Here is a 9,703-nt window from a genome sequence, read left to right as displayed (position 1 = left end):
GACAGAAATAATGCTGGAACTCGCATGGTAGAATTTTACAAGACCAATGACTTATTCATTGCAAACACCTTTCTTCAACAACGCAAACGGCAGCTGTATACGTGGACTTTGCCGGACAGAGTACACAGGAATCAGATTGACTACATCTGTGGCAAGAGGTGATGGAAAAGCTCAATACCTTCAGCCAAAACCAGGGCTCCTTGTTCTGTGGAAGGGGTGGGTGGCCAGGGGCTGGGACTGGGCCGGGGTCTTTGTTTCCTAGGGTTGCTACGATAGAAATACCACAAGTGGGGGCTTTCCAGGACAGGCATGGGCTGTAGGGGACCTTTCTTGTCTCTTTCAGCTTCTAATAAAACCCAAACCAAACCCATTAGTGGAGTCGATTCTGACTCACAGTGCCCCTAGAGGACATACAGGAACTGCCCCATGGGGTTTCCAAGGCTGTCAATCTTTTTTGTTGTTGTTGTTTTAAAAAAGAACTTTTTATTGTGATTTGGGTGTAACTGTACATAGGTTAGCGATTCTGAATCTTGTCTTCTTTCTTATTTGAACAGCAACACTTCGACAAGGGAAAAAAGGCTGAATGGCTTTCTTCAGAAAGGTTGGAATCCAAGTGTTAATTTAAAATGAGATTTGACTTAGGTCTGAAGTCATTCTGTTCAGAGGAGCTTTGATGGCACCGTGTTGAAGGCATTTGACTGCTAATCAGAAGGTTGGTGGTTCAATCCCACCAGCCACTCCTCAGGAGAAAGATGAAGCAATCAACTTCCATGAAGACCCACTCCCTTGGACAAGGCTGCAAGTCTTTACGGAGGCAGTAGCCTCCTCTTTGTCCTGTGGAGTGGCTGGTGGGTTTGAACGGCCCAGCTTTTGGTTATCGGCCGAGTGCCCTAACCGCTGTGCCACTGAGCCCCTTTGCCTGACACACAGCTCCCTTCTGGGAGTCATGGCACCCCTGGGCTTGTCCGTGCGTCTTCCCTACGTCTGTGTCCGCGACCTGTGGCCTGGAGTTGATCCCTACTCCAGCGACCCTGCAGGACAGAGCAGAACTGCCTGTAGGGTTTCCTAGGCTGCAACCTCTCCAGGAGATCCTCGTCTTTTCTCCTGCAGAGCACTGGCGGGTTCAAATCACCGACCTTTGGGGGTTAGCAGTCGAGCGCTTAACCGTTGTACCACCAGGGCCTCTTCCTAATGAACGTCAATCCATTGCCATCAAGTCAATTTTGACTCAGCGATCCTATGGGACAGACCATCTTTGTCCTGTGGAGCGGGTAGTGGGTTCAAACCCCTGGCTTTTTGGTCTGTGTCTAATCTGCTCATTTTACAACTTGGAGCAGATGAGGTGACCGACCCACCCTACTCTGGTTCAACCTCATTAGCCTAACAAGAGAGCCCATCTCCACATAGGGTCACATTCACAGGGACGGAGGTCAGGGCCTGAATAGACATTTTTTTGGGGGTACATTTGAGGCTATGGGGTGGGGTCCTTTTCCTCCTCAGTAGGTAGGGAACTCCTGGTCCAAGGAGTCAAAACCAAAACCAAACCCACTGCCATTGAGTTAGATTCTACTCATAGCAACCCCTCCTTGGTTTCCGAGGCTGTATCACTACAGAAGAGATAAGCCCAGTCTTCCTTCTGAGGGGTGGCTGGTGGGTTTGAACTACTAGCCTTCTAGTTACCAGTCAAATGCCTTGGCACTACGCCCCCAGAGTTCCCAGGGAGTCAGGCAGCGGCCAAAGCCAAGGGCAGACAGTGGGGAGGCAGTCACTGTGCACCGCTGACCTGGGGTTGTCTCTGTGCCTCTTTTGCTAAGTAGGGGACCTGAGGGAATGAGTTCCAGGTCAGTGAGTTGAACAGTGTGTCTCCCCCACCCCATGCCTATGTACCCGGACTCATGGGATGTGACCTATTTGAAACAGGGTCTTGGCAGATGTGATTGGCTACCACTGGGGTGAGCTCAAAGGGCATCCCTTGCTGCTGTGGGCTGGCCCGACTCCTGGTGACTGGCAGAGAAGCAGAGGATAAGCTGCCCCGCCCCCTTCATGACCCCCCACGTCCGTCTCACGGTCTCCCCTGACTAGCATGGCGCCCTTTTCTAGTGATCGCCTTCCCTGATGGCAAGTCCAGGGAAACTGAGATGGAGACGCCATCTCCACTTCCAGGACCGTCCTGGCTGTGTTTCTTCTAAGGCCATTTGTTCGTTCTGAGAGCCCAGAGAGCACTCACTATTCCCCAGCATCCCGACTCCTGGACCTTGGGCTGAGTCATGGCTCCTCTTGCCCCAGATGCTGGGCAGGGCCTGCACTCGCTCCCAGGAGCCTCCAAGGCCGCGGGTCAGGTCAGTGTCCCGAGCCCATCACAGCAGGCGTGACCAAGGCTCTCCAAGCAGACAGGCTCCCCCTCCCATGACAGGAACCTCTGGCCACTCTCAGCACCCCACCCAAAGCTCACGCTTGTCTGCCCGCCCGCCCCCCCCTCCCCTGGGGGACACCTGTCCGTGGGAGGCCAGTGCTGTGCACAGGTGGAGGTGCTGCAGGAATGGTCCCTCGCTCCCCACCTTCCAGGCCACGTTGACTGGGCCCTGTGAAGGGGCACCCCGAGAAGCCTGCCCTGGGCCCGGCTCCTGCAGCTCCGGGTAGCCCTGCTGCGGCGGGCCTGCAGGAACATCGCGGCCGCACCCTCCTTGGATGTTTCCCAGGCCCGGGTGTCAGTGGTCTGCGCCTCACGGGCTCCCGAGTCCAGTGGCTACGAAGCAGGGACTGCTCCAGGAGGACTCTGGTAGACCAGGTGCCCCCACACCTGGTCCCCAGCAAGCCCTGCCTCCCACACCCCACACACCTCTGGCCTGAGGCCTGCAACATACATTGCGCGTCAGGCATGTCCTGCCTCCACCCCTCCCCCTTGGCTCCAGTCCTTCTGGCACCACCCACAGAGCAGGGCCCAAACTGCCCTGCAGCTGGTCCCTGTCCCCACAGGGTCCCTGCAGCTCCTGAGATCTGCTTCTCTGCCTGTGCGTCACAGCTGGACAGAGAACCTGAGACGGAAGGACACCGAGACCTTCATGGTGCGGCCCCGCCTGTGCCCTGCAGTCAAGAGCCCGGAGCAAGGCAGACAAACTTTATTCCATCCTCCGCCTCGACAGCCACCAGCAGAGGGTGGCTAGGCTGTGGGGTGTCCTGGGACAGAGCCATGCAGAGGACGCTCTGTGGTCGTCATCGTGGGGTGGTCCAGGGCCTGGTCGAGTAGGGGCAGGCGGAATCCACCAGCACCCCTGCTCTCCATGTGCACAGATGCTTGAGGGCTTGGGGTGCCCACGAAGATGGGGAGTCGGGACCCGTCCCATTGCATGGACGTGCGATCACCGTGTACTTGGGAGGTGTTATGTGAGGGTGGGCGGGGTCGACAATTTGGACGCCCGGATAAAGGGGTGCCGCGGGCGGGCTGAGCGGGGTCTATCCTGGTGCCCCCACAGAGATGATTCCAGAGCACGGAAGTGAACCGGCCGGTGGGAAGGCCCACGGGAGACTGGTGAGGGCAGGGCAGAATAAAAAACTCACGCACGCACACCCAGACAGGCGTGCACACGCACACGCACACGCACGTGCACGCAGGCGTGCACACGCACACAGCATGGGTCAAAACGCCGAGGCCCGCCCAGACCCCTCACACGACGCTCTGCCGGCCCCGGGCCGCCTCGAACTCGTCGGCGCCGCCACCCCGGCTGAAGTCAATGAATATACCCTCCGAGTCGGACTCCGCCGACTCCAAGATCTGGTCCACCAGGGCCTCGGGGCTGCAGGTGGCAGGGGAGCTGGGGGCGGCGTCCAGGCCCTGCTCGGCGGCCTGGGCCGCGGGGTACAGTCTGCTGGAGCAGGCCCCCAAGTGGGGGGCGGCGTCGGCAAAGCCCTGGGGCTCAGGGCAGGAGGTCATCTCGGACACCGAGTGCCTGCGGACGCCCGCGCCGCCGCCCGGCGCGCCCTCGGCCTCGTGCTCCGCCACGGGGTTCAGCAGCGGCGTGTTGTAGCTCTTGGAGCGCACCACGGGGTTCTTGGCCAGGACGTCCCCGGAGCGGGAGCGGCGCAGGAGGTGCTTCTCTGCCGGGGGAGAGGGGAGAGGGGGCTGGGGGTCACAGGGGCGCGGAGGCAAGGGCCTGGGTGGGGGGCCACCCGCCCGCAGCCACTCACGTGGTCCCTGTATGCCCTTAGCCAGCCCGCGGAGCCTGTGTGCTCCAGGCCTTTCCTCCCGACGGAGGCTACCTGTTGAGCGCCTACTGTGTGCTCAGCTCTCCAGGAAGGGATCCAAACCAAACTCATGCCCTTGAGTCCATTCCGACCCCAGCGCCCCTAGAGGACAGAGTGGAACTGCCCACAGGGTCTCCAAGGCTGTCAGTCTTCATGGAAGCAAAACCCAAACCACACCCACTGCCATGGAGTCCATTCTGACTCACAGCGCCCCTAGAGGACAGAGTGGAACTGCCCACAGGGTCTCCAAGGCTGTCAGTCTTTATCCAAGCCGCCTGCCTTATCCTTCTCCGTTGGGATGTTTGGTGGTTTTGAGCAGTCCACTTTCAGTTAGCAGCTAAGAGCCTAACCAGTGTGCCACTAGGGCTCCTTAGTGACAAGCTACCGGGATGTAGACGCAGGCTCTGCCCCACCAGCTCCTGTGGGGCAGCCTGACCAGGTGGGGTGTGTGGTGGAGGAAAGGGGAGGGAACCTGTCAGAGGGAGGGGCGGGAGATGGGCTCCACCCCAGCCGTCAGCGGGCTCCTCCCTCCATGCCCTTGACAAGGCCTCTCTCCTGCGTCCCAGCCTCCCACCTGCACTGGGGAGTTGGGGTGGGGTGGACAGCGCAGTCTCAGGGTGGGAGCTGGAGGAATGACCGCATCTCTGTGGACGCCCACCAGTTACTGCCGAGGGTGTCCCAGAAAGTTACCCAGCCCCTGTGCCTCCGTTTCCCTGCTATCCTAGTGTGGTGGGGGCGGGGAGACAACCTACCCTGTGACTGACAGTGTGGGAGGGGCAGATCAACAGCTCCCTTGGTGAAAGGGGGGGGGGGCTGTGATCCCCAGAAGGGGGACAGGCCTGACCGCTGTACACTGATGTCTCCGGCTGCTGTAGGGGCATGGGCAGAAGCGGGGCCAGGGAAGAGGCCCATCGGTGGTCCAGGTGGGCAACGGCCCAGCACGTCAGGGAGAAGGGTTCAACATGCCCGCTCAGGACCCTGCAGTTTCCAATGGCGGCCGCTAGGGGGCAGTGCTGCGCATGGCGAGCGGCTGTGGGTCCTTCCCTTGCCTGAGACCCTAGAGGCTTCACCCGTCTCCTCTCCGGAGCCGGTGTCCATCCTGGGGGACTTAGCCCAGCAGTCACTTCCACAGTGAGGGTCCCTGGGCCCCTCTCCCCACACAAGCCACTCGGGAAGCATCACTGGTTGGTCCTCTGGTCGGCTGTGAGCTCACAGAGCGGGGCGGCCAACCTTGGTCTCTGCTGAATGAGCCAACGGGCCGTCCATCCAATGAGGGATGCTGGCCATGCCAAGCCCGCTGCTCAGGTTAGGCCTGTGGCTCCTGTCCTTTCTCCCAAGCACCCCCCACCCCCTCGGGTTCAGGCCTGCCCCTCCTGACCCTTCTCTCCACACCCAGCCTGAAAACCACTGTGCTTCCTGGCCCCGGGGACTTTGCACAGGTCGTGCCCTCTGGCCAGCCAAGTCCTGATTAGTTCAGCTCTAGCCTGGATGTTACTTCCGGGGAGGGAAAGGCTGGGGGGGATGGGGGCTCCCATCACCCTCACAGTGCCTGCCCACCAGGCTTGCTCAGTGACAGAGAAAGCGAATCTTGAATTTGATCTGGCTGGGCCTGGGTAGGCTGCCTCCCCCCCGGGCCTCCCCAATTTGCCCCCCCGCTTCCCTGGCCGAAGCGAAGAGGGGCTTGTAGTCACCGCAGAAAGGACATCTTGGTTCCAGGTGACACCCCCACCCCCACCCAGGCCCAGGGGACACCTACCCAGGAGGCAGGAGTGTGTGAAGGGCCCCTCGCTGGAGTAGAGGCCGTAGGTGCCCAGGTAGGGTGACACCACCTTCTGGACCAGTGCCTCCAGCCGCAGGTAGTCCTCGGTCACGCCCCTGGCCTCGTGCACCCCCTGCAGAAGGAAGGAGGGGGTCAGGTGCCCTAGCCCAGGTGGCTCCCGCCACAATCAGTGGCACAGCCTGGGGCCAGTGAGGAGGCTGCAGGAGACACGACGGCCAACAGGTGGCAGCACCGCCCTAGCAAGGAGCAGCCTGGCCGCCACCGCGTGCTGGGTGCTGGGGACAGAGCAAACTCATACAATTCAAACGGGGCCTCTCAACACCTGAGGCGTCCCTGGGTGTGCAAACGGTTAACATGCTTGGTGAAAGACGAGAGGGTCAAGGCCACTCAAAAGCTCCTCAGGAAAAGGGGCTGGAGGTGAACTTCTGAAAACCAGCCGCTGAAAGCCCCGTGGAGCTGAGGCTGCCGGAGCCAGACAGGAAGGGGCAGAGCCCGGCTCCAAGGCTGGGTGAAGAGCCCACAGCCCCCGGCCATCCAGCTGCTCCGACAGCGCCCGTGAAAGGGCCCCGGCTGGCCAGCCGGGCGAGGGACTGGGCAGGTGGCCCCTGGCTCGTCCCTTCTGAGCTCTGGGGCTGAAGACACTGTCCAGGGCCCACAGCCGGGGCTTCTCACAGAAGGACCCACATCCAGCGTCAATGGTCCCCCAAACACACGCGGGCGCCCTAACCCTAGAGCTGTGCGGAAATGGTTTTATTTATTATTCCACTGAAGCCGTATCAGTGTAGGGAGGTCTCTGGGTGACACTCGTGACCCTTGACTACTTACTCAAAGGCTGGTGGTTCGAATCTAGCCAGGGGCTCCTCAGAAGACGGCTGGCAGTCTGCTTCCGTTAAGATCACAGCCGTGCTCAGCTCTGTCTGTGACACGTGGGGTCGGAATCGACTCGACAGCAAGGTTTTTCTTTTTTACATCAGTGTAGGGTGGATCCTGGGAGCTCTGGTAGCATAGTGGCTAAAGGCACTTGACTGCTAACCAGAAGGCTGGTGGTTCAAACCCACCAGCCACTCCTCAGAAGGAAGATGGGGCAATCTACTTCCGTAGTGATACCGCCTCAGAAACCCAAGGAGGGGTCGCTATGAGTCGAGTCCGACTCGACGGCACATAACAACAACAACAGGGTGGATCCTAAACCCAATCACTTCTGAGTTATAAAAATCGATCAGACGCAAGAGCAGGCACAAACGTGAGGACGGCCAGGGAACCGGGGAACGCTGAGGCTAAAGCAGCTGAAGCAAGGCCTTCCTGCAGGGCTGACAGACAGCGCAAGCCTGCCCAGGGCCGGCGCCCTGAATCCAGACTCCCAGACTCCTGAGTTGCGAGAGATTGAAATTCTGTTCTCTAAAGGCACCACCTGTGGTACTTGTTACAGCAGCACTAGGGGCTAAGACAGACAGGAACCAGAACATCACCCAGGCCCGCTGTCCAGCCCGTCCACAGGGGACAGGCCCGCCGTCCAGCCCGTCCACAGGGACAGGCAGTGGGCCCTGCACCCTCGAGGCTCCCTGCAGACCAGGCTGAGGCGAGCTGCTTCCCGAGCCTCCTCGTGGTCTGGGTCCTGCCCTGTGCCCGGGGAGCCTGCCCTCGCACCCGCCTCCCAGGTGCCCCTCACCTGCAGCACCAGCAGCATCTGCACGATGGCGGGCGGCACGCGGGCATGGGCGCGGGCCAGCGCGTCTTCCAGCTTCACGCTCAGCGTGATGGTGTTCCGGAAGTGCAGCAGGGCCAGCTGGCGCACGGACGGCTCCTTGCCCTGTGGACACGGGACGCGCCATCCCCACCCCGGTGCTGCCGTGAGTGCGGAGGGTGTTACGTGACCTCCCCCCAAGAACGTGGTCTTCGCCCCTGGTTCCTGAGACCACAATCTCTAGAAAAGCCTTGGCATTTACGTGTAAGGACGACTCGGACCGCAACTAAGTGACAGGCTGGGGGAGGGGGTGAGGTGCCCTGGGTGGAGGCTGGCCAGGCCAGAATCGCTGCTCTGTGGTTGACGACTGACCTCAGGGAGAAGGGCTAGACGCTGAGGGAGCCCTAACCAAGGCTCTGGGCACCAGGGGCGCCAGGGGCTCCCTGGTTGGTGCCAGGCACTGACGCAGACGGAGGGCAATGTGTCTCCTTTCGTGACACTGGCACTGGGAACCTCCCGGGCGCTCATCAGTCCCCTTCCCTACAATGAAACTCCAACACTCCCCACAACTCTGGGGGCTGTTCCAGAGAGAGTGGTAGGGCCAGCAGGTCAGAAGGGAGGTGGGCCTTGGGGTCCCCTAAGCTTGTAGCTGGCGTCTGAGGACCTGGGCTAACTTGGCAGTCTGCAGGATGGTGTCCTTTAACTCCTGAGATCTGCCCTTGCTCTGGTGTCTGGGGTCAGACGGAAGTGCCGCGTGGGCAGCTGGTGTCAGAACCGAACAGAGAAGTGGGACGAGGGGGTTGATGCGTGTGTCAGCCAGCAGTGGGCCTTCTCCTTCCCGCACCCCCCAGCTCTAGGGCTGGACACGGGGGGACGGACCCGCTGACCCCTGGGTCTCCCGCCCCCCGGCTCTGCCCTTGAGCTTCTCATCCCCAGATGCGCCCCGTCCAAGGTGAGGGGGCACCACCACTTCCTGGGTCTGCTCTGTGCCAGGCACACCCTGCAGCTCAGGGTTTACAGGGCCCGGAAGAGGGAGCAGTCCTGGCTTCCGTAGGTGTGTTCCCTAGGCTCCCGGATGGTCAGTGATGTGTGAGGCTTGGACCCCAGGATGGGCCACACAGGGGACAACAGCTCTGCCTCCTTCCTGGGAGTGAGGCTGGGTGGGCTGTTGCCGCCTTGGGGTCCACGTGGTGGGGTGGGGTGTGTGCTGGGCTCTCACCTGCACCGGGTAGAAGATGGCCTGTAGCGTGGGAAGCACATCACTGAAGAAGAAGTCCCACGTCTCCGCCAGCGAGTCCAGCAGCTTCTGTCCTGTGGGCACAGGGAGCCTGTCACTAAGCAGCTCCGGCAGATCCCTTCTGGCCACCAAGAAGCGCGGGGTCGTCTCGCTCACAGGGAGGAGGACCCTGGGGCTGAGGGTCTGGCTTCTGAGCCTTGGAGGCGCCTGCTCGAGGTCAACTCCCGGCTCCGCCACCCTGGGCCAGCTACTTAATTCTCTCACCGTGCCTCAGCCTCCCCATGTGTGAAATGGGACAGTAACAGGGCTGACCTCCCGGGGGATGGGACGTGAGACTGAAGCAGGGCCTGGTGCAGGGTTGTTATGTGCCGTCGAGTCGGACCCGACTCATAGCGACCCCTCCTTGGGCTTCCGTATCACTACGGAAGTAGAGTGGCCATCTTCCTTCTGAGGAGTGGCGGGTGGGTTTGAACCGCCAGCCTTCTGGTTAGCAGTCAAGTGCCTTAGGCACTATGCCACCAGGGCTCCCGGTACAGGGTTAGGGGACGGTAAATGCCAGCTGCCAGTTCCTATTCCCTCGTCAGATGCGCCCACCACATGTCTCCGCTCACACTCAACGTCATCCAGTCCTCGACAGCCCTGCAAGCAGTGGGGGAACCCACCCAGACACCTGCCCACTCACCTCTCCATTCACTTACTGTCCATGCACCATGCACCCCCCACTCACACAGCCACCCATCCTCCCATCACTTACCACCCA

The 9,703-nt window shown here is 60.9% G+C and overlaps 1 protein-coding gene across 1 annotated transcript in view; it reads right to left on the bottom strand.

Moving 5' to 3' along the window:
• Positions 1–3,664: 3,664 nt before the first annotated feature.
• The window catches only part of PRR5 (proline rich 5), a 28,913-nt gene continuing 22,874 nt past the window's right edge, over positions 3,665–9,703 (bottom strand). The window contains exons 5-8 of the mRNA XM_007941738.1: positions 8,926–9,017; positions 7,692–7,832; positions 5,999–6,134; positions 3,665–4,095 (exon numbers count right to left, since the gene is read on the bottom strand). Of these exons, the coding sequence (XP_007939929.1) occupies positions 3,665–4,095; positions 5,999–6,134; positions 7,692–7,832; positions 8,926–9,017 (800 nt within the window). The remainder of the gene's footprint in view (positions 4,096–5,998; positions 6,135–7,691; positions 7,833–8,925; positions 9,018–9,703) is intronic.

The sequence above is a fragment of the Orycteropus afer genome, unplaced genomic scaffold (genome assembly GCF_000298275.1).
Source record: "Orycteropus afer afer isolate SDZICR_OR568_19922 unplaced genomic scaffold, OryAfe1.0 scaffold00083, whole genome shotgun sequence".
Taxonomy (NCBI): domain Eukaryota; kingdom Metazoa; phylum Chordata; class Mammalia; order Tubulidentata; family Orycteropodidae; genus Orycteropus; species Orycteropus afer.
Note: the sequence above shows the minus strand (reverse complement) of the source record. Positions and strands in the feature narration are given on the sequence as shown.